The sequence below is a fragment of the Pyrus communis genome, chromosome 15 (genome assembly GCF_041283825.1).
Source record: "Pyrus communis isolate YQ-2024b chromosome 15, ASM4128382v1, whole genome shotgun sequence".
Classification (NCBI taxonomy): domain Eukaryota; kingdom Viridiplantae; phylum Streptophyta; class Magnoliopsida; order Rosales; family Rosaceae; genus Pyrus; species Pyrus communis.
The window spans coordinates 1,828,361-1,852,040 of NC_142579.1; the positions used below are offsets into that span (position 1 = coordinate 1,828,361).

General features: G+C 38.0%; 5 protein-coding genes across 6 annotated transcripts; 2 read left to right on the top strand and 3 right to left on the bottom strand.

Annotated features, from left to right (window-relative positions):
* Window positions 1–620: 620 nt before the first annotated feature.
* Window positions 621–3,949, bottom strand: RBL10 (RHOMBOID-like protein 10). The gene is made up of 9 exons (XM_068483813.2): window positions 3,574–3,949; window positions 3,161–3,387; window positions 2,777–2,831; window positions 2,600–2,680; window positions 2,415–2,511; window positions 2,262–2,329; window positions 1,700–1,798; window positions 1,509–1,550; window positions 621–991 (listed from the first exon to the last, which is right to left on the bottom strand). Exons 1-9 carry the CDS (start codon window positions 3,745–3,747, stop codon window positions 848–850), a joined length of 987 nt encoding a protein of 328 aa, XP_068339914.2. The 5' UTR covers window positions 3,748–3,949; the 3' UTR covers window positions 621–847.
* Window positions 3,950–4,862: 913 nt separating this feature from the next.
* LOC137728101 (uncharacterized) lies at window positions 4,863–5,755 on the bottom strand. Its single transcript, XM_088685409.1, has one exon. It carries the CDS (start codon window positions 5,734–5,736, stop codon window positions 4,936–4,938), a length of 801 nt encoding a protein of 266 aa, XP_088541535.1. The 5' UTR covers window positions 5,737–5,755; the 3' UTR covers window positions 4,863–4,935.
* Window positions 5,756–6,884: 1,129 nt separating this feature from the next.
* On the bottom strand, window positions 6,885–11,372 carry LOC137714369 (chaperonin 60 subunit alpha 2, chloroplastic-like). 2 transcript variants are annotated; one of them, XM_068453604.2, is made up of 9 exons: window positions 11,146–11,372; window positions 10,884–11,064; window positions 10,250–10,371; window positions 9,942–10,149; window positions 9,688–9,833; window positions 9,147–9,453; window positions 8,616–8,866; window positions 8,104–8,304; window positions 6,885–7,573 (listed from the first exon to the last, which is right to left on the bottom strand). In XM_068453604.2, the coding sequence occupies exons 1-9, from the start codon at window positions 11,206–11,208 to the stop codon at window positions 7,283–7,285; spliced, it is 1,770 nt and encodes a 589-aa protein (XP_068309705.2). In that variant the 5' UTR covers window positions 11,209–11,372; the 3' UTR covers window positions 6,885–7,282. The 2 variants fall into 2 exon arrangements, with proteins under 2 accessions (XP_068309705.2, XP_088541534.1); XM_088685408.1 differs by having other exon boundaries at window positions 7,136–7,597; window positions 11,146–11,336.
* Window positions 11,373–11,732: 360 nt separating this feature from the next.
* LOC137711859 (protein RETICULATA-RELATED 6, chloroplastic) lies at window positions 11,733–19,445 on the top strand. The gene is made up of 8 exons (XM_068451018.2): window positions 11,733–12,491; window positions 14,341–14,505; window positions 14,622–14,714; window positions 14,842–14,957; window positions 16,293–16,391; window positions 16,480–16,785; window positions 17,428–17,592; window positions 18,801–19,445. The coding sequence occupies exons 1-8, from the start codon at window positions 12,165–12,167 to the stop codon at window positions 19,087–19,089; spliced, it is 1,560 nt and encodes a 519-aa protein (XP_068307119.2). The 5' UTR covers window positions 11,733–12,164; the 3' UTR covers window positions 19,090–19,445.
* Window positions 19,446–21,317: 1,872 nt separating this feature from the next.
* On the top strand, window positions 21,318–22,655 carry LOC137715076 (fatty acid elongase 3-like). Its single transcript, XM_068454301.2, has one exon. The coding sequence runs from the start codon at window positions 21,390–21,392 to the stop codon at window positions 22,209–22,211; it is 822 nt and encodes a 273-aa protein (XP_068310402.2). The 5' UTR covers window positions 21,318–21,389; the 3' UTR covers window positions 22,212–22,655.
* The last annotated feature ends 1,025 nt before the right edge of the window (window positions 22,656–23,680 follow it).

The window sequence follows — 23,680 nt, forward strand, 5'->3', positions numbered from 1 at the left end:
ACTTCTCTTTCTAATCTGCTTTTTTCTTCTCCCTTTTTCCTTTCCGTTTTAAAATAAAAAATAAAAAATATTTTTCACAAACAAAGTGCGGGGCATATGCTAGTGGTGAGAAAAGTAATATTACACTTTGCAAAGTTTGCACCAGAGAGGCACCCTTTGGGTTTGAGGTGTATGAGACGGCCCAATATTAACAACAGCCTAACAAAAGCCCAAACAGAGAGCCCAATCATATGCAAAGGCTACCTATCGAGAGGGCAAACAATGACCGTTACAACCTCATTGAACAGAACAAAGAGATTCTCTCGTCCAACCAAAACATAGCCTCAGTGGCATAGTCCGTGCAATAAATGCTTAGGACGTATCCAGAAGGCACAATTACGTGTCCAATACACGCTTGCAAGATGGTTACAAGAGAATGCATGACAATACATGAAGGAGCAGTACCCGCTGCCGGAGGAATTACAGTATTAGGGGTGGTTTTGGGCTCATTCAGTAGAACTGGGCATCAGAGTTTTGCTCACTCACACATTTCCTTCCACCTAGCAACGGTTGAAATTTAACTAAATCTCAATTAGTTAAATCGCAGTCGTTCTAAGAAAAATGTGTTACGAACTGAGGGATCAGTGAACCTTTATTCTTTATGATAAGAAAAAATAACATTACACTTGGATGATACAGTCGCCCAAAGTAAATCCAGCACAGGGGGCAAGAACAGTAGTAAATTTATGAACCTTAAGGGTAAAAAATAGTAAAACGTAAACACCTAATCGGCCTTCTACATTCGTACACAAGTGTGCTTGATCACAAGAAGTTTAGGGATGACAATGCTTCCGCTAGACGAAAATGTCTATGATTTCTTTTTCGTGTTGATGAGGTAGAAAATAGGAGCCTTGTCAGAAAAAATTCTCCGCCCGTCAGCAGATGGAGATTCGTACTTCCATGCAGGTCCTAGAAGCCAGGATGTGGCAACTCCACCAAGTAAGCCTCCAAGCTGAGATTCAGATGTCACACCCAATACAAACATGAGGATAACAGAAACAAGAAGGAATTACGTACAGAGGATCTCTCTGCTTTCTTAACATATAAGATACGTATCAGGAACCCTATGCAAGCTCGGATGACTATCTAAAATAGCGGAGGGGAAGTAATCAAGAAACTCAATCCTAGTGGCAAAAAATTAACGATTGGGCTCCGCCTAGGGACTCAAAATTGAAAGCAACTGGACTTACAGTGTCTGTATGTGTATGAGTGCATGCGCGCATGTGTGTGTGTTACTGTGTAGAGAGAGAGAGAGAGAGAGAGAGAGAGAGAGAGAGAGAGAGAGAGAGAGAGAGAGAGAGAGAGAGAGAGAGCGAGAGAGAAGCACACGTGCGTGCACACCCTAATTAGCTTCCTTATTAAACATTAACCGAAGGACACATACTGAAGCAGGTTGATTAGAATTCAAACAGAGATAAGGAGGAGTGAAAAAGAGATAAGAACATTGCTGTTCAGCCTGTTGTACTTACATGTCCCCAGTTATCAATGCCTTTGAAGAAGAACCCAATAGCCTGGAAGAAAAACATACGTTTATTTCTCCATTATTAATCCAGCCAACAGAAAGGAAAGGGGATTAAGGGAAGCTGATTAAGTTATGAAGATAGACAAAAGGCTCGAGTTGTGGAAAACTTCAAGATTTTGTACCAGAGAAGGAGCATACCATATTCAGGACAATCACGTGTGCTATCTGCTGCAGATCTTCTTTGCCACGTCCAACCAAACCTCTATGTCTCATGACAAACACAGCAAGAGATCCAACCTAAATAAAATATCAGACCCACAGGTTTGACTAATGATAGGAGATGAGAGAACAATATCACGCCATAATAGCTTGAAAGAAGTTACAGTTGATATTCCACAACACTGAGTAGGTTAACTAACATCGGTAGAATTTTAACACTCAATATTTAAACACAAACTAATCTACTTTTCCCAGGGAAGAATATTCACTCTTGGAAGAGGAATGTTTCGTTTAAAAGAGCATCAAATTGTGAAATGTACTGAAGACGGAAGAGGGGGATAAAATGAAAACCACGTTATTAATTTGCATTTTGCAGTAATATCAACTGTGTTTGTGTGAATGCAAGACAACGAGACTGATTCTACTGAATTCCTATATTGGCACAATTTAATTAACCCCAACTTCTCTGGTAACCTGTATGGTGCATCTAATCTAAGAAATCGAAAGAAGAGTGGCAAAAGAAACAGAATAAGTGTCTTACTAATCCGAAGACTGCTCCCGATGCACCAACTGCAGGTGCCTCGCTGAACCCATAACTCATTGCTGAACCTGATTTTCTCGAAACCACTGAATCAGAATACTAGTGGCTAAACAAATTTTTATTGGCTATTGTAGAGAGATCATGAGCTGTTACTTGCAATTGCAGAGGCAAAGTAGAGTGCAAGATATCTCTTAGGACCACTAATCTTCTCCATGGTAGGACCAACTGAATTCAAAGAATAACAATTAACCTGTAAACAGAGACGCACATATACATACATCAGATTGAAATGCAGACATTAAAATGCCAAGACATAACCAGTAAAATTAAAAGCATACCAAGAGGTGCCCGACATTTGCATGCAAAAAGGACGATGTAACGAGCCTCCACAATTGCCCTTGGTCGATGAGGCTATTTATCTATGTGTATATAACAAAATGTGAGAAAGAGACCACTTAATGCCTGTTTCTATATTGCAAAAGAACAAGTTCTCACATTTTGTTTTGCACTCTTACCTTGGCTCCCCATAGAAGTAACTCATCTTGTGATGCAAATTGTGCAATATAAACTCTGTCAGCACAATTTGACAAACAATAAGCTGTCTAGAGGATGGCCGGGTTCAATTCTAAAAACTTAAAACGTACAGAGAAATTGGCTAAAATGATCAGAAATCAAATCCCAATTGTTGAACTGATCGAAATAAAATAACGATGACATAGCAATCAAATATCGACAACATAGCGATCAGATATCGACCACATACTGAAAAACTAAAGATTTTAACCATTGGGATTTGAAAAATGATCATTTTGGCAAATTTCCGAAAAATAAATCAAGTACAAAACTAAATATGCATTTATTTCATGATTGTTTTGGGAAGGTGATAAAATGATACTCACAAGATGTTAAGAGCAAGGAGGACATTAGTCCATTGTCTTCCATTGAAGAAGCTTTTAGTGGAAAACCTAGAAATTTGCCCTTCATTTGTGGAATCAGTGCTAGTTTCTCCTTCTCCTCCTCCACCAAAGAAACTAAAGCAAGCAGAAGCTGAAGCATTGCTACTTGGCAATGGCAGAAAGTTAAATCCTTCCTTCAATCTGTGCAGGGGACTATGATGGGCAAGTTTCTGCTAGTGTTTAACAATACACAAGAGATTGAAGAACCCATAAACTAATTAAAATTAACAAAAACCCTTGTTTTGTATTACCCATTTAAATCAAATTAAGACATTTAATCTTTGATCGATGACAACTATCTGAAAAAAAAATTGAAAATTGAAAATTGAGGGAGGAGTGAATAGCAATAACAGTACCTGAAAGTAGGAACGGAAAATGGAGTGGAGGCGGAAGTGGTGGTGGTGGAGGAAGATGTGGTGACTGAGGCGGAGAGAAGCGGCGGCGGTGAGGTGATGATGGATAGGGGTTGGAGTGGGACCCGCTCTGGGGAAGGAGAACCACTGCGCCTGAAGCTCACCTGATCTGATCATTCCCAACTCCTAAATTTACCTCCAAGTTCAACAATATATATAAACAACATGAGTCATCAAACTAGTTAAGTACCGAAAAGATGAATAACCGTGTCTTATCATCAGTTTATCTTTATGTTTTTTAAAAGAAAAAAATCAAACTAGTTGGTGAAGTGCTCCAAAATGTATAATTAATATTTCCTTGTAAAAAACTCCAAGAAATGAAAATAATTAGCATGTATATAACTAGAGCATCTTTGAGAACGTACAAAAGGTGTCACTATATAAAGCTCTCGATTCAGAAGGGCTCCAAATTTTATTTACATTTACACAAATATATGTGTACGTATTTTAAAATGTGCGAGATAATACCAAAGTACTCTTCCAGCGCTAATGGTTTAGGCTTTCCACCATTCTAACATGTAATAATTCAATTTTACAGAACAAAATTAAAAACAAAATAATAATAAAGAAAATACATCTTAAAAAAAATGAAGAACCTCTGTCTAAGTTTTGCACAAGGCCCCAAATACTCAGGGCCGGCTTGCATAAAACAATATTAGGAAGCAGAAAAGGATCATCGCTGGATTCCGTGATCATGATGTATATCGTGTGGTTAGTTTTTGTAACAACCCACATTGGCCAGGGGAGTGGATTCTGTAAACCTTATATGTATATTCCCATCTCTACCTAGCACGAGGCCTTTTGGGGGCTCACTGGCTTCGAATTTCATCGGAACTCCGAAGTTAAGCGAGTAGCGCACCTGCCCAATTGAGGAACAAATGTGCACATATATGTACGAGTAGCGTTACTCTTACTACATTTTTCATACTGTATTTTACCAACTTTTTAAGGTAGGGCCCACCAAATGCATACAGGTCCCTTCTTGTTAAAAAAAGTCGTACATATGTGAGGTAGGGCCCACCAAATGCATACAGGTCCCTTCTTGTTAAAAAAAGTCGTACATATGTGGTATGAAAAAATGGTAAGAGTAATATTTTTGTACATACACACGACTAATCACACCATCTCTACTCTATTAAATAATCTGGCTATAGAATGATCAAGAGGACCGCCAGGTTCTGTCTGCAAATATGATCATCACGATCAACAAACAGTAAATAAGTTTTTTTTTTTTTTTTTTTTAAAATAAAATAAAAGATTTAAGCGTCGAAATCAGAATTTCCGTTCCAACTTGCAACCCGTAATCTAATACGTTCGAAGTAGAAAATTACCTCCGGTACGTTGTTGGTAATTATCCAAGTAATTAGCGTTGCATCCAAATAACCAATGCAGAAAATGGCCAGAAAGGTAAGAGTCCAGAAAGTTAAGAAGATTCCACCACCACCTCCAAATACGTGGGCGTTCTGTCCCCTCATCCTCCTCCTCTCCATAGTAATCGTCATTAGGGCTGCAGCTGCCGGCTGCTTGAAGCTCGTAGCGGCAAACCGGGCATGTATTGTGTATGTGAAGCCAAGGGAGTATGCAGTCGGAATGGTAGACATGCTTGCATGGCATCTCCCTCGCTTCTCCGCCAACCTCAAACCCTTCCTTGCACACGGGGCAATTTGGCTCGTTCGCTAACTGCCCTTCCGATATTTTCACCAATGGCAAAGCTCGAATGGCAGAAGTCGCTGCTGCAGAGGGACCTGGACGGTCATTCTCAACTGTCCAGGTCCCTCCAGTAACATCATTTACCGCTTCCTCAAGAGTGATCCAAGACACTAGTTCATCTTCGTTTTCCGTCTGCCAACGAGCTCTTGGATGCCTTGAATCGAGGACGAGAGAGTTTTCCACTAACCGGGCAGCGGGGGACGGTTGTTCTAGGCCTGTGAGGTGATCAACAAGCCTGGGCCTCGAAACATCGAGCTCATGATTAAACTCGGTGTAGCAGTAGGGACATAGAATTGCATATGGGTTGGAAGAGGCAATTCTTATGGTACGTAGGCAGTGTTGGCACCAACTTATTCCGTTGACAATAGCACGAGGACGATGAGCCTGCAGTGACATTGTTGGAAATTCGAACGAGATTTTGTTTGCCTTGGGAAAAAGAACAAGGGGAGGATATATATATAGTTAGTGTATAAATATGGTGTATATATAGCTAGGCAAGATTTGTGAAGGGTTGAAGGGAGAGAAAAGGATGGCTTTGGCTTACCGTACAGTTGGAGATTCCTTTTACTAAAACTCCAGTTTGGATTTCTGTATGCTTTACTTTCGTTATGGCGTCTTATCAACTCAACAAAGCAAAGAATGATTTAAACTTGATGTAAAGTCGTATGTACGTAAAAAAAAAAAAAAATGCTACACTTACCACATAAGTAATATTACATTTTTCACATTTGTACGAGAGATTTCTCTAACACAGATAGAGCCTACCGACTAATAAAAAGTAGGTTCCACCTCTATTATTACTAATGTGGTATATAAAAAAATATGATATAAGTAGGGTACAGTTTGGTGCGGTTTGGCTTTGGGGTTAAATCGAACACCGAAACTTAAATTTATTTCTGTTTGGTTCGGTTCAATTTGACAGGAGGAATCTAAGTGAAACCAATAACTTATAGGCTTGTTAAAAATTAGGCTTACCTTATAAGCCTATTTCGGTTTGAGGTTCACAACTTTTTATTTTATTTTATTTTTATAGTTTTTTTTCAATTTGTTATGGCTCCCAAACGGGAAAGAGGAATAGTTTACGGTAAGTAAAACCAAAATTGATAACCACCATACTAAAATTCTAGAAAATCCCTTCTGAGTTTGTTTCCCAAAAAAAAAAAAAAAAGAAATATAAATCCCAGCACCCAACGACCACTACACAAAAATTCAAGTATCCAAATTCAAATCCATGTACGAACTCCACCAAATAACCAACTACACCCCCAAAACTTAATATGCTAATTACATTAATTTTTATTTATTTATATTATGCGATTCAGTTCGATTTCAATTTGGTTCCAAATATTAGGAACCAAAACCAAACCGTTATGTTAGCCTTCGGTTCGGTTTCAAAACCAAAATAACCAATCCGTTCGTTGCAGTCCTGTTTGATCTGTGTTTCGTTTCGATTTTTGGTCCCACGTTCCCACCCCTAGATAAAAGTAACATTTTTGTTAAATAATGGGTAAATTGCTTGCTCAACTACCATCCAATGTTACGGGTTTCATTTCAAAAACTAGGGTTTTCATTATCTATTTTAACAGCAACAGTCAGCAGGTACAAGAGCAAATGTTTGTTGCATATGTACAAGCAACAATTGTTTATAGAAGAACAAATCCTTGATTGGTAGGAACACGGTTTACAACTTGGGCAAAAACATATCAACTGACGACGCTGGCCATGCGAACGTATACAAAATCTTGATCGTATATGTTCATCCTCTCCGTATAAAATTCTGATTCCTAACAGATTCTTTTTCACACCGCACCTAGCTTGTTTTCATCTTCATATCAAATCCACAAGAAATTGTACTTAAGTTCCGAGGCTTGGTTGCAAAGCATGGAACACGAAATTCCAGTTTGCCTCTTTCTCACCTTTGCTGTAACTCTCTTGACTGCATTCACTGAGGAGTTATTCCTGGAACAAAAGGAACAGCTGGCCTTTTCGTCTTTGTTTTCTCCACCAATACGGCTTGAGTTGTAAGAACCACTCCGGCAATAGAGACCGCAATTTGAAGGGCACATCTTGAAACCCTACAAGGATCTATAACTCCCGCATCTGGGAGATCTTCATAGTTCCCTGTCATTGCATTGTACCCAACTCTCCAATCAGAACTTTTAGTCTTCTCCACAACAACTTCTCCGTCATCCCCTGCATTAGTTGCAATTGCTTTTGCAGGAGCAAGTAGAGCCTGCATTCGACATTGACAGATTTTCTTGCATGAAAACGGAGTAGGCCTTCAACAAGGCATAACTGAAATATTAAAGTTTTTATAAAAAGAAAACGCATTTAGGCATAAAAAATTTAGTTTAATTGTAGAAGCTAAAGACTTTCAAATCCAATGAAAGAGGCCAATCATATGATGATTTTTCTCAGATGTAGCTTTGGGTTTTTTTGTGCATGCTAGCTAGATAAGTCCAATTCTGTGTTGGTAAGAACATCGTGAGCTTATTGACTCAACGGATGTAGCCTGTTGTTTAACATAAGGTATAACCATAGAACCATGTGTTAGGATTCCTTGCGAGGAAAACTGAACATTGGATGATTGGTGCAACAACAAAGAGTGAAAAGACTCAGCAAAACTATTGACATTTTCTCCTCTTTCTTGTCCTATATACAGATAGATGCCTGTACGGGCCATGTGGGCGTGCATATGTGCATGTGGATTGATAATGTGCCTGTTTGTACGTGTGAGTAAAGGAAAGAAAAGGAGACCCTCACCTTTGCTACAAGGTCAGCACCAATCTGCTCATCTAAATCTTCCATAGAATTCTTTATGGAAGGAATAAATTCTGAGAGATGTACATATGTGGCACCACCACCAGGCACCACTCCTTCCTCCATAGCAGCAAATGTAGCATTCTTTGCATCCTCAATTCTGAGTTTGCGATCTTCAAGTTCGACCTCTGTATGTGCTCCTACCTAAGGCATATAAAAATCAGTTAATAATAAAATCATGAAAAAAATAAAATTTAGAAAATAGGCGAGGGTAGCTCGCTGGAAAAGGGTGTGTATGGTAGTCTGTTTTTTTTATGAGAACAAGAAGAGCAATTGACTGCAACAGAACAGTAGATTCATTTATAATTACTACTTTGCAGCACTAACGCACAAACATAAGCTTTTTCTAATTTGTAGCACAAATGTACAATCAGCATAAAGGAACATATAAAATCGAAAAAGAAGACATTTTCAACACATCATATCGGATATTGTTGCTCTTTCATATCGCAGACCTTAATTACAGCAACTCCACCGCAAAGTTTGGCAATTCTTTCGGAGAGCTTTCTTGACAGGTTTGCATTTTCTGTTTCTGACAGATCCTTCTTAATCTGCAATATTCTTGCCTGAATCTCAGCTTTAGTAGAAGGGTCTGCAACTATCGTTGTTGAATTACTTGTTATTTTCACTTTTCTTGCAATTCCAAGTTGATCTGATGTTGCACTCTCAAGGGTCAAACCAAAATCTCCAGAGAGAAAATCAGCACCTGAAAGTTGCAATTTGATTATTATTTTTACTGACACAGAACAAATAACCTAATAACGTCATGCCGAAATATTAGTAGTCTGTTGTAGAGAACCTATAGTTCTCACCAAGTTTGAAAAACGATGTTGTTTTGTAGACCAATACATTTGATAAATGAGATTTACATAATCATAGTGAGCCATGTTATTATAAATTGTGATTCAATCAAAATAATTAATAGCTGAATATATCTCGGAAGCATGTGAAAAAGATAAAGGTCGGCATGCAATGAATATGTTCACCTGTCATAAGTGCAATATCTTGCAAAATAGCTTTTTTCCCCTCTGCAAATCCAGGACATTTAACAACAGCGACTTTAAGTAAACCCTGCTTTTTGTTCACCACTAGTGTTTCCAGTACTTGCTTTGAGATATCCTCTGCAATGATTAGCAGCGGGACACTCAGTTGGGTTGTCTTTTCCAATAAAGGAACAATTTCTGTAACAGTTGAAATCTTGTGATCAGTTACTAGGACCTTAGCTTTGTCAAACTCCACAAGAGATTTTTCCTGGTTCGTAATGAAGTGGGAGGACATGTATCCCTTGTCAAACTGTACGGAACAAAAAATATTAAGAAACTAAAAGAATAAAACAATCAACCAGAGCCCAACTCTAGTTTTGAGATTTGCTTTTGTGATTAGGATTTCAAAATACGTAAGCAGAAATATGTGGCAAACGATCATGCATTTCTATGATAATTTCTGTAATCTGAATAACTCAACTTTTAAATCCAGAAGTTTATATACTTTGTCATAATTTTTACTGGGCAAAAATCATTTCATTACCTTCAGCCCTTCCTCAACTAAAACAGATGTTTCAAATGATGAGGATGACTCAATTGAGATCACTCCATCAGGGCCAATCTTTTCTATAGCTTCAGCAATCAAATTACCAATGAACTCATCATTTCCAGCAGAAATTGAAGCTACAGCTGCAAAAGGGGGAAAAGACTTTATATTATATCTATAAGAGATAAGAGAACGAAAAAAAAATACTCGAAAAGTGATTTTATGTAATTTGAATGACAAGAAATGATCACCTTTAATGTCATTCCTTCCTTTTACGGGAAGACTCTTCTCCTTCAAGATCTTGACCAATTCGTTTACAGTCCTATCCATTCCTTTCTTCAGAGAAATTGGGTTAGCTCCGAAAGCTACTGCTAAACGTCCACCTTTGATCATTTCTCTTGTCAAAATGACTGCAGTGGTGGTACCATCACCTGCCAAATTATTCATTTTCTTTGCAACCTGCATGTAGGAAAGTAAAGATCTAATCTTTCTAATTTTATGCTTGGAAATGCATCAAGATAAGATTCGGCAAGAGAATTATCTAGCAACCAAGAACAACCTCTTGGATTAGCATCGCTCCCACGTTCTCAATTGTATCTGATAGCTCTATGGACTGAACAATTGTTACACCATCATTAATCACTTTCAGTTTTTCAGACTCCGAAAGAACAACATTACGTCCTGCAGTTTCACTTAAGATCAATCAACAAAGCTCACGTAAACACATCACCACCTAATTATTTGTAAATGTGTAAAAAGAACAAATTAGTTGCATTAGTTTCAAATTGGGGGCATCTTTTAGTTTCATATCACACATAACCGGCAACAAGATTCATGTACGCCTCATTGTTCCAAATGTAAACCACTTCAAGTCCTTGGAACAGTATGTGTCATAATAACTGATATCCCAGATAGCCTCAAGGGGTTGACCAACTAAGATGCAACTATCGTTCATGAACCCTCCTATTGATTATTCTTATAATTCGACAAAATGGAAACAGTATCTCCCTAGAACTCCGCGATCACCGGTCAATTACGAATCTTTTTGGTAGTACACTACACCAATATTCATCACAACCGAGCAATCAGAAGTTCAAACAGAAAAGTATACGCTTTGGAAAGGATTAAGTAAACAAAAGGAAATGCGGAACACCCGGAATAATAAAAATTGAAAAGGAGGAAAACCCAGATACCTTTAGGTCCTAAGGTAAGGGAAACAGCATCAGCAAGTTTATCTATCCCAGTTTGTAAGGCATCCCTGCATTCTGTACCAAAAGATATCTTCTTTGCGCCGGCTTTGATCACAAGCCTCCTCAAAGCCTGTGGCCTTCTCCAAAACCCAGAAAATCGTTGCTTCTGAAAATTGCTCTGCAGCTGAAATGGAAACCATCAGCCCAAAATCACAGTTGAGAGAGAGAGAGAGAGAGAGAGAGAGAGAGAGAGAGAGAGTCTTACAGAGAAGAAAGGTTTTTGGAAGAAGAGTTGAGAGGAGGAGGAGGAGGAGAAGGAGATGGACATTTCTGGGTGCTGGCGGAACAAAGAGGTTGAGGTTTAGGACAACTTTCCCGGAATTTGAAGGATTTTCCTGGAAAATTTTGACGGGTTTTAGCGTTGGTGCGCAGGGGTTTTGGGAGGTGTGTGGAGGATTGTTTTGTCATGTTATTATTTTATTTTATTTATTCATTCATTCGTTCAAAAGCCTTCTCAACCTTTGAAGAGTAAGTGTCCAAAAGAAAAGGAAAAGAGAAAGAGTTGACGATACAAAGTAATGACTTGAAAGTTAAAGAATCAAAATATTTTCGTTACATTGCATGAATAATGTATTTTTTTTGAGTTATATTACTAAGGCTGTAAGACATTTTATTGTTGAAGTTTGTTTGAACTTTAATTTTAGTATGCCATTATACATTTTGATGATGAATTTTATTTCAAGTTGAATTTTAGTGTGATGATCATGAATTTTTTTTCAATTAGATTGTATTAATTGCATAAAGTATTTAGTTTGCTAATGGTTTAAAATCAAAATCAAAATGGCTGAAACCGAATCGAACCGCAACTAAATGGTTTGGTATCATTTCCATTTAAAGTTCAAAACCGCGCTGCAAAAGAATTCAGTTTCGATTTTGGTTACACTACTGCGCCCACCCATCGATGGATGAGCGAATTGGCCAATGAGTGCCGGCCGAGGCGACTCACCCAAAAACCCCGAGTCAACTCACCTGGTCCGGAAAATAAAACACTCGAAAAAAAAAAATAAAGAACTTGGCTTTCGGATTGGGTTGTGGCCGCGTAGTCGGCTCTCTTCCCCTCAAAACCCCCATTCCCTCAGCCCCTTCTCTCCCTCTTTTGTCTCTTCACTTCTCTCCCTCTCTCTCTCCAGAGAAGTGAAAATTCCCGAGAAATTAACCGCTTGATTTTCTCGGTATCCAAACAGAAGATAAAAATTCAGAAAGAGTAAGAAAAAAGCAATAAAAATGTCGCACGCCGTGTTCCGGACGGCTCAAATCATGCCCATAAACACGCAGCTACCGACGAAGCCGAAGCTGGCGGTTCTGCCGACCCAGCTTCGGATGATGCAGCGGAGGGGTCTGGTGCTGAAGGCGAATTGCTTGCCGTCACCGTCTACTTCCGATGCTGTGGACGGAGACTCCATGGCTATGATGGAGCGCTGCTTCGCGGGGCCGTCGGCCCCCGGCGGTTTTGGTCCGGTTATGAAGGGACAGTATGGTGCGTTTGGTGCGGTTACTCTTGAGAAGGGCAAGCTCGATATGTCTCAGAAGCAATCCAAGTCTAGCCCCGAGGTCAGTCTTACACTGAAATTTTGATTGTTTTTCTTGCTTTATTTGAGTTGATTGAGTTGTTTGGTTGGTGAGAAAATGGGGAAAATGGAAAAGAAACTGAGGGGAGTGACAATCCTTAGAAATGTTTAATCTAGGTGCTGGATACTGGAGTAATTTAGAGATTGTAAACAGGATAGAAATTTTTATGAGAATGAACGAAATTGCTTTTATCAAAATCGGAATTAGTGCAATCCCACCTCGCTAATTTATAGTTTTTACCTGTATACAAAAATTGGTGGACTTTTTGTTTTTGATACAACGATAGTCGGGGGAGTGGAGGATTGAGCTAACTCACACAATGGGGTAACCATAATTTGGTATCAAACTTGCCATTTATGGAAGTCAAACTTAAAACCTCTCACTCACAATTGGAGAGGAATACCACTACACGTAGTGCTAGTAGCAAAATTGAGCGACTTTTGGTGTTTAATGTGTCGGAACCATTGGATGAGCTAAGATATGAATGTTATTATCTAACAGTTATACTAAGTTGACAAGCCCTTTTTGAATTCCTTATGAGAATGAAATTCATGACTCCAACAACAACAAAGTCTTATCCTACCAAGTGGAATCGTCTGTATGAATCCTAGAATGCCATTTCGATTGGTTTTGCAACAAGTCTTTAGTTAGCTTCTCTTGTCTTTTCTTAAAGTCTCTTTCCAGGTCTTCCTAGGTCCTCCTCTACCCTTTTTTCCTGGGCCTTTGTCTCGTAATCGCATTTTCTAACCGAAGCATCTGTAGGTCTTCATTTCACATGTCCAAACCACTTTAACCGATTTTCTCTTATCTTATCTTCAATTGTGGCCACTCCTACTTTACCTCGTATATTCTCCTTTTTAATCCTGCCATTTCTCGTGTGCCCACACATCCAATGAAGCATTCTGATCTCTGCTACACTCATTTTTTTTCACGTGTTGATGCTTGACCGCCCAACATTCCGTGCCCAATGAAATTCATGACTAATAATGTTTTTATATTTGTCATATTTGATGCAACAACAAGATTGAATGTATGATGAAACTGGCATTTCATATATATTTAGACTTTGTACGAAGATTAGTGTGTATGTGTGATTTAGAATCTACTTTAACTTCAAATTTGTCTCTCTTTTATGATGGCAGACTTTAATCTTATATATTTCCAATATTATTAGGGTTTACTAGAATTCAATTATCAAGAGTGACCTATTTGGAATCCAAAATAGATAATAAACAAAGCATGATTATTAATTCCTTCACAAAAGATGTAAAATGTCGTCTTAGCTGCCCATTATGGTTGTGTTGAAATTATAAACTAACATAATTATTATTTCCAACACAAAGAAAATGGAAGTAACACTCCTGTTAGTACCTTGATTTGTTGGGGGCAGGAGGCTGTTGCATTGACTTGAGCGTTTCCATTTGATTTTGTTGCTTGTTTTCTTTTTGTTCCTTTTTAGGTTGGACAATATTGAGTATCCTATCTAGACTAAACACAAGTAAAATAAGATGCATGCCTCATAAAGCATAAAGTTTGAACTTAGATAAGCACAAACAATATAAGATGTATCAACCATAGGACAATATATGAACCATAAAATAACTCACTGTACCCTAACAAAATATTAAGGAAACTCATTCTTTGACCAAAAGTTGCTCTAAGGTTTCTTAAACATTCAAGTGCTACCAAATTAGACAATTGTTTGATACTTCACTCTGTTTCAGACCTCTGCTTTCATGAAGCAATTATGACGTATAGTTGGTATGTTTTAGTGTACTTCCATTATTATTTTGTTCAGTACTCTGAAAATGCTAATAATTTGAAATTGCAGACTGCAATTGGGGGAGGTGGTGGAGATATTGGAAAGAGAATAAATAATGGTGGTGGTGATGGAGGTGATGATGGTGGTGATGATGATGATTATTTTGATGACTTCGACGATGGCGACGAGGGAGATGAAGGTGGTTTGTTTAGAAGGCGGATGTTTCTTGAAGAGGTTGGGAATATCCTTTATTGACGAACAATATTGCATGTTTGTTTAAAGATTTTTCTCTTTGGGTTATATTAATTTGAAATATATGTTGCACTGATGATTTATGAATTTTTCTGCAGCTCTTTGATCGAAAATTTGTAGATGCAGTATTGAATGAATGGCAAAAGACAATGATGGATTTACCTGCTGGGTTTCGGCAAGCTTATGAAATGGTGCGTACTTTTAATATGATATTTTGTTTGAAGTCTTTCAATTAGATACTACGAACCCAAAAAAAAAAAAAAATAAAGAGGAAAAGAAATACGTTTGGCTTGATACCAACCTAAATTTTGTCTACAGGGATTGATCAGCTCTGCTCAAATGGTTAAATTCTTAGCGACCAATGCAAGGCCGACCACTACTCGGTTAATTTCTCGTGCGCTTCCTGATGGAATATCAAGGGCATTCATTGGCAGGTGAATTTATTAATTTTTGGAGCAGCTTCTTATGTTTCAAGTCTATCCTTTTGCCAATTACTACCTGCTGGACTGTCCTGAGCCATAATATTTCTAGCATCTTTCAGTAGCTTTCTATTCTAATTAATTTTGGCATGTCTGTTTCCCATTCTCATACTGATTGATGTTGCCATACACGAAAGTGGGCAGGAGCCAGTTGTAGAAAAATGTCTCTACACATCAAGAAACTTTCATGACACCGATATTGTGATAGAATCATAGAATAGAAGTTAGCGGCCTTTTAAGAACTCGAGTCTCTAAGATCCATACAAGTAAGGGATTATATTGTCATATTGTGGAAGTAAATCATATCAGTGTAAATAAGTAAATCATTTTAGAGAACATTGGAGCGTCGGTCTCTGCACTATACACCAATTGTAGCTTTGGTCCCTGGATTGAAAATATATTAAAATTGGCCTCTGAATTTGAGGAAATGTGGAGTATTGTCCTTCACACTAACTTCTGTAATTAATGAAAGACATTAACCGTAATACTCGGCAGGTTTTACTTACATTAATCATAGTTCTGAACGGATTTGATAGGGCACAATCTTGATCACAATAGGGAGCTACCTGTTAATAAAGCTAACCGATATGCTTACAATCCTAAATAAAATAATTTTTTTTTTTTTTATTCTTCAACACATATGCAAGCCGGGGCTTAGGTGATACATATCCAGTTTGTTACGTAACTCATAAATAAAAATAAAACTTGAAAAATATAAAAGAAGCTAAAACAACTAAACAAGAAAGTAAAAAGGATTTCTGCTTATGCTGCTTTGACTGGCTCTGCCATGCGACCTTGAAAATATGATCTTTAACATGTTCAATACCCTTATTTTTTTTAAAACCAACAAAATTCAACCTAGTCCTAAAGGGAGTTATGGTTGTAACACACCAGTACGAGTAACGAACTCTCACATATTAATTAAGGAGCACCGTAACAACATTTGAGCACCGTAGGAGCAAAATATAACCAACTTAGAAGTTTCAGTAAGGATCTCCTTAAGCACTTGGAAGAATAATGGAACATGTATCAAATCAAGAAGACTTTTCCCTGCGAAGGCCACGATTGGAAACACAACAAAAATGAAGAGACAGAAATGAACTTTAGTAAATAACTGTTTGGAGAAATCAGATATCTAATGGTAAAAGATGGGGAGCCATGGATATGATATAATTCAGTGGCAATGCATTTATGCTTCCTCCCTAAGAGATAAGTTTTGGTGTTTGTTTAATTCTTTAATAAACGTATTGTATCCCTTAGCATTGATGTTTGATATGATATGTTGTGCAGAATGCTTGCAGATCCGGCCTTTTTATTTAGGTTTCTTTTAGAGCAGGCTGTGACAATTGGTTCCTCGGTGTGGTGGGAGTTAAAGAATCGTAAGGGCAGGTGTGTTTCCATGTGATGACAAAAGCATGAAATTTTTGGGAAGCCTTTCGAATATTGAATTCATTGATATTTATTTACTCGAGAACAGGATAAAACAAGAATGGGATTTGGCGCTTATAAATGTACTCACAGTAACAACATGCAATGCTATTGTTGTTTGGTCGCTTGCTCCTTCTCGTTCATATGGGAATACATTCAAGTTTGATTTGCAAAATACGTTACAAAAGCTCCCCAACAATATATTTGAGAAGAGCTACCCACTGAGGGAATTTGACCTGCAAAAGAGATTTCACTCTTTCTTCTACAAGGCTGCTGAGTTATGTATGGTTGGACTATCTGCTGGAGCTGTGCAAGGTTCTTTATCAAATTTTTTGGCCAATAAAAAGGAAGGAAGGTGAGTACTGTATTGCTAATTCTGTTTTTTGTTATCTATATTCTGATAATTTTGAATGCAATGGAGAAAGAAATTTGAGATGGAATTTGTCTTACTTTTTCTTTAAAAGAACCAGGAGTTGCGTTGTTCTTTGTCTAATACTCTGCCCATTTCATAAATCTTTGACAATTTTGGATCAAGTAATTTATACCACTTTTATCCTTTCATTTTTTGTTACTTTTTTTTCTTAAGAATTGTAAATAGGTGTGAGCTGTTCATTGGATTGATAATATGCTTGTTAAAGTTATTTACTTTTATGGAGAAGGTTCTTTTCACATAATAACGTGTTACACAACATAGAAAAGAAATGGAAATTACCATTACGTCAACTCTTTAATTTTTTTTTTCTTGTTTATTGTATTGTCAACAGTTCGAGTGTCCCACTTAAAGAAAGTTACTAGAAGAGAAGTGCTTCAACTTTTTTGAAATAAATTTTCCTTCTCTCCTCCCGCATTTCGATAGGACAACTATTTATTGTTAATGCCAACTAGTATAATTCCTACGCTTGCTCATACAATTTACTTCCCATGCATGTTCAAATAATTAACTTCCCATGCACGTTCAAATAATTAAGTTCCTATCCAATGTTAACTTGTTTGACAGGTTATCTGTGACGATCCCAACCATCAAAGCAAATGCACTCGGTTATGGTGCCTTCCTCGGACTATATGCGAACCTGAGGTATCAGCTATTATGTGGATTTGACAGAGCAATGGTGAACCATTTTGATGTTATTGGGGTCGCCCTGTTTTTTAGCACGACACTGAGGTATGTTTTTTATTCTGTTTGGGCACTTGTATTTAAAGCATAGACTGCTAAATTGCTTATACAAATGTAACCCTGCCTTAGAGGGTTTTTCTTTCATGGTCAATGGTGAACCATATGATTACTTGTTTCCCCTCCATCCCTTTCTACCTTCCTCATTCTTCTCTGGCCACATTTATTCATAATGCACTCAAAACTAAGCATTTACCATTTCTAAACATAATTTAGTTTATATTGTTGCCCTTGATACATCTAAAAGGTAAATCAAGAATGAAAAAATGTTTTGGTTTTGTCAAACGTTTAGGTTCACTGGTGCATGGTGGGGCCAGCTTAGTGCGCGTTGTTTTCAAATTTGATTACATACTTCTGAGATAAATAAGAAGCCCGTGCGATACCCTTTTATCTGGGTTTGTGGAGCAATCCCCAGTTTTTCAATGGCTCGTAGTTATGATTGCCTGAACCCCACCACCGTTTTTCATTGACTTGGTGCTGTAGTTGGCATAAGCACCCGGATCCTACTGATCACTTGGGCCTTCTTTTGTCCAGAAATGTCTTTCTCACCAGGCAACTCCTATGGCACTGAACAAAATGCTGCATAACATGAAACGCCAAAAACCATCCCCATAGTTGTTTTGTAGAAATTTACAGATATCTTGGAAGCAGTAAATAATATGCCAATAGTAGACGTCGTTCAGTTCTTTCTAAGCTCTAGTGCTGTTATGCTTCAGAATTGGTTGAATTCTCATATATGGATTCCTAGTCAATAATTTCCTCAGTGCAGCAATGTAGTGATCATTTCTATCCTCTTTCCACTACAACTCCTGAAGGAATTGTCTGTTCCTATTTACTTGCATATCATGTGAGAATCGGATTGAGTATTTTGGCAAAAGAGCAACTGTAATTTCTGTGATTTCTCAAGAACGAATGCTGCCTGCAAGTAGGGAGTCTAAAAAAAATCTGAATCGTCTCTTTTAAGTTTCATATGTAATTCTGCATCTCTCTGATTGTAGCGTGTATTCATCCAGTGACATTTGAATTTTCCTTCTTCCGTTTCCAGGACAGATAAAAAAATCTGTCATAAAATCAAGTTCATCTTGGTATAATTCTACTAGGTCTTCTTTTTCTTTGGTATATCTAAAGTTTTGCTTTAAATGGTAAAATTGCATGATGTATCGAGCGATTCTTTGACTCTCAATTGGGAATGTGGACAGGATTTTGAATGTACAATTAGGAGAGCGATCAAGGTTGGCTTGGCTTGGGGTGGAGGCTGATCCACTTGTTCACTCTGATGATCTTTTGAAGGTATACAGTAGGCCTTCTGAAAATCTTGATCAGCCGTCTTCAAAATGGTTTATATCAAAGAATGCCATCGTTTCTGGGCTTGGGCTCCTTGGCATCAAACAGGGAAATGCCGACTCTGTTGCTGACGGGGAATCATCAACACCTAAGACACGCAGAAAGAGGATTGTCCGGAAGAAGGTGACTGCAAGTTCAGCGTAGTTTAATCGAATGTAATCACCGACGGAGTCCAATTTTGTTGCCCGAGGGAGATGCAACTTGCTCGCGAAACTGTTACGCTAGAGGAGCTTAAGAGGTGTTTGTGCTGAAATTTCTGGCATCTCTGGTAAGGAGAAGATTTCGAATCTTTAGTTGCTTTATTTAGTGTCCCTTCTCTTGATTGCAAGTGCATCGCACTGCTATGTTTACCTTGAAATTTTAGTAAATTAGAAGCTTTAATTTATTTTTTTAGCTAAAAGCGCATTTTTTTTAGAGATTTTTAGCTGTTTGTAATTTCAGCCGTGCAAGTTTGTCACATTACTGAAAAATTCAATAATTCAGAGTTTACTTATTTCGAAGTACTTTTAAAATTACTAAAAGCTTTTTGGTGAAATTGTTTTAGATTTTGAATAACATTTAAGGTGCATTATTGATGAAGTACTATTCCACGAACATCAGTTATGTGCAATAAGCACTTCAAGTGCTTTTTTAATATTCACTTGTGTTTTTACTAAGTATTAGAGCCCAAAATTATTATTACCAAAAGTGCTATGAGCAATTTTAAAAGCACTTTCAGTGTTCTTCCACTCTAAGATCACATTTGGTGCCCAAAGTCATATTGATGGGATATCGCACTAGTATTTGGATGATTGCCCCTTGAACTTGTAAGGAGCTGCTAATTTCTTCTCTAAACTTTAATTTTAGCTGATTATCCTTCTAAACTTTTATAATTGATCAATTTTTTTCTTAAATTTTAAATTTAGCCGATTATCTCATGAACTTTTCTAATTGACTAATTCTCCCCCCTGGGAACTTTAATTTCTCCTAAACACTAACCTTAATTTCAACAAAAAATGTACGGAGTAAACTAGTGGAAGAGAAGAAGACAAAAATATGTTGTCCACATTAGGGATGAAATTATGTTTTTGTGTATATAATTAAAATTCAGAAGGGAAATTTGACAATTATAAAAGTTTAGGAGCTAATTCGTCTAATTCAGAGAAAAATCGGCAAATTGAAAAAGTTCATAAGGTTAATTTTGTTAAAATTAAAATTAATAGGAAAAGTTGAGAGCTCTTTACAAATTTGATAAAGAAATCGACAAATTCCTCATTGATCCAGTACAATCTCTCCTTCTGTGGGAGTTATTCCCCCTTTTTGGTGAGGGTTTTGATCTTGACCACCATCTTAGGCGTTGACTCTAGCTTCGGCTGGAGTCGGTTGCCACATTTCCCTTTCTTTTGTTTTCTCCTCTTTTCCCCTTCTCTGCTGCTTTTTCCCCCTCCTCATATTGATTTGCCCTCCTATTCTTCCCTTGCTATCATCCCTCTTTCTCCATCTGAGTTTCGATCTTCAACCATACTTGTGTTCGAGTTAGTGCTGCGAGTTTTAGTGTTTCGACCGACTCGGGTGTTCCCAACACCACCACCGTCTCTTTATTGTCTGCTGGATCTGGCAATGTTGCTCATGGTGTTCCATGGGCTTCCTCTTATTGATAACCAACTGATTTATTCAGGTTTTTGTTATCTTTACTTTATGGCCATGCTCGGGGAGCATATCGGTGTTGGATGATACGATCGGAAGGGCGATGTTTGGTGGTGGGCATGGATTTCTGCAGGTTGAGATTCACCATCTTGGCAGAGGCGGTAGCAGTGAACTTCTCGGTTTTTTGTTTGTTTCTTCTGTTTTTGGGCCTCAGCTATTTGGTTGGGCTCTTTGTTAGTTTGTTGTTTTGCCGCCTTTTGGTTTTTTTGTTTTCCTATTATGGTCCTTTTTGGTTTGTTTATTTTGTATGTGGGTCAGTAGTTTGTAAATTTGTGTTGTGTGTTTAATAAAAGGGAAAATGATCATCGTCGGATCCTTTTTCTAAGGATCCCATGATCGTGACCGTTCATCGTACATCATGTGATTAGAAATCATTTCAAAATTTAAAATTAAATATAAATAATACCTAACAAAAATTAACCGTACGATCTACGATTATGAAATTCTTAGGATCCCCATAAAAAGGACCTGACCTTTAATAAAGGTTCTTGATGGCGATCTTTTGATCCACAAAAAAAAAAAAAAAAAAAAAAAATCGGATAGAGAAATCGACAAATTGATGCAATTCTATATTATCTTCAAGTAGATCGCCGGCGAACGGAGCACCGTCCGATTTGAAAGTGGGCCCCACATGCAAAAGATAACATTACACGTGTCCATGCTAACCTCACCTTCTTCCCTCATAAAACCTCACATGCAAAGGATATCATTAACTCCATAAATCGCCCAGCCGCTCACGGAGGCCGTGGCATACGACGATGAGCCCCGTCGTGTCAAACCTCCGGTACTGGCTGGTCAACCACCCTACGATTCTCCACTTCTCGTGGATTCCAGGTCAAACTCCAGCCTCCACTCCACTCTTCCTCACTCTCTCTCTTCTCTCCTACCTCTCTCTCACCTTCCTCCTCCGCCGCCTCCCGTTCTCCCCCATCAACCCCGCACTACTCAAACCAATCACAGCCGTCCACAATCTCATCCTCTTCCTCCTCTCCCTCATCATGGCCGTCGGATGTACCCTCACCATTCTCTCCCCCCACACTCCAAACCTCGATTGGATCCTCTGCTTCCCACCCAACACCTACCCGACCGGGCCCCACTTTTTCTGGGCCTACGTCTTCTACCTCTCAAAAATCCTCGAATTCTTCGACACCCTCTTCATCATCCTCAGCGGGTCCATCCAACGGCTCTCCTTTCTCCACGTGTACCACCACGCGACAGTGCTGGTCATGTGCTACTTATGGCTCCACACGTGCCAGTCTCTGTCCCCAGTGGCGCTCTTGACCAACGCATCAGTGCACGTGCTCATGTACGGGTACTACTTCTTGTGCGCGGTCGGGATCCGACCCAAATGGAAGCGGGTCGTCACGGATTGCCAGATCGTGCAGTTTTTGTTCAGCTTCGCGGTGTCGGGTCGGATGCTGTACTTGCACTTCACCGGGTCGGGTTGCTCCGGGATTTGGGGCTGGTGCTTCAACGCTGCGTTTAACGGCTCTCTCTTGGCCCTGTTTGTTGACTTTCACGCCAAGAGTTATGCCAAGAGACAGGATATGGTGTCGTTTCAAAAGAATAAAAGCTCATGAATGTTTTGATCAGTCTTCAGGAGGTAGATTGTTCGTCCTTCTGTTTGAATGCTCTTCCTATCTCTTTTTATTTTGTGTGATCACTGTTAAGTCGTGTCAATATTTTATATTGATTTCTTATTTAGAAAAATAATAAGATAAAAAACAATAGAAATATAAAATGTTGACGTGATTTAAATATGACCGCACAAATAGAAGGGATGGGAAAAACACCCAAACAGAAGGGCAGACAATCTGCCTCCCTTCATCGAGTGGTGGTTGTGCTTCTTGTCTTTATGGATGTCATTTATTGAACGGCCACAATTGGTTGAGTATTTGAGTACATTTTAGATTCATTATTTCTTCATTGGAGCAATTTTTCAATGTATTTGAAACACAATTACGTGCAGTTATTGATTGACTGTATTCTTATTATATGGAATGGTACAACTTGTGTTCCAATTACATATGTAAGTTTCCCGTGCTAGTGGCTTCTTACTTTTATTAGTTGTGTGTATTTCTTACTCGATTATTTCTCCACTCGACCAATTTTTTTGATTTACCTAAAACACGATGTTATTAGTTCAATCAAATCATAATAAGTGAATTTATTTCCTTAAAATACTATACTTGTGGATTTGTAAACTTTATCGTCTAGTATTATTAACACATGAAATGATATACATATTATTAACACGTGAAATGATACACAATGTAACTTGTCAAGGTTTTAAAAAAATTTAGGTGCTAGTAGGGCGGTGGGTAAAGCACTGGCGGAGCCACATTAAGGGCTACCCTGGGCTGTAGCCCAGGTAACTTTTGGTAGAAAATAAAATTTTACATGTAATTTTTATTGATTTTTGAATGTAGCCCATCATATATTTAGTTACTGATTTGAATTCTCTTGGTTTAAGTATATAATACAGTTTACAAACTATTGCTTCTTGTACATGTAAAAGTTTGAATTTGTTTGAATAACGAAAGTTCTTGGCTCACTTTGTGAAAATTTTCTTAAGCTAGCTGATACTTTAAAAAATATAGTATTAGGTTTATTTGTTGATAATGATTTAAATCTTTAAGCTAGCCCACCCGGTGAAAAATTTCTAGCTCCGCCATTGGGGTAAAGCTTATGCAAAAAATTTTAATTTTAATTAAATTCATTTTATAACACATAAATGAATATCTGTTTATAAAAAAAAAAAATACATAATTGTATCGGATACCTAAATTGCAAAATAGAATGATATATAAAGGGTAAAGTACTAAAACACAATGAAACATGAGGAACAAGAATATAATAAATGTTTATCTAAGTATCCAACAAGTTTGTTACAAGTTATTGATTTTTTTGTTTAAGTGAAAGTTGCGACCTAAGCAGTTTAGGCGAATGCCTAGGCAGGTCTAAGCGTCATTTCTTATTGTTTAAACGCTTAGAAAATAATCGTGACGGTGACCAACCGTGCGCCTAACGCCTAAGTGAGACTTAAGCA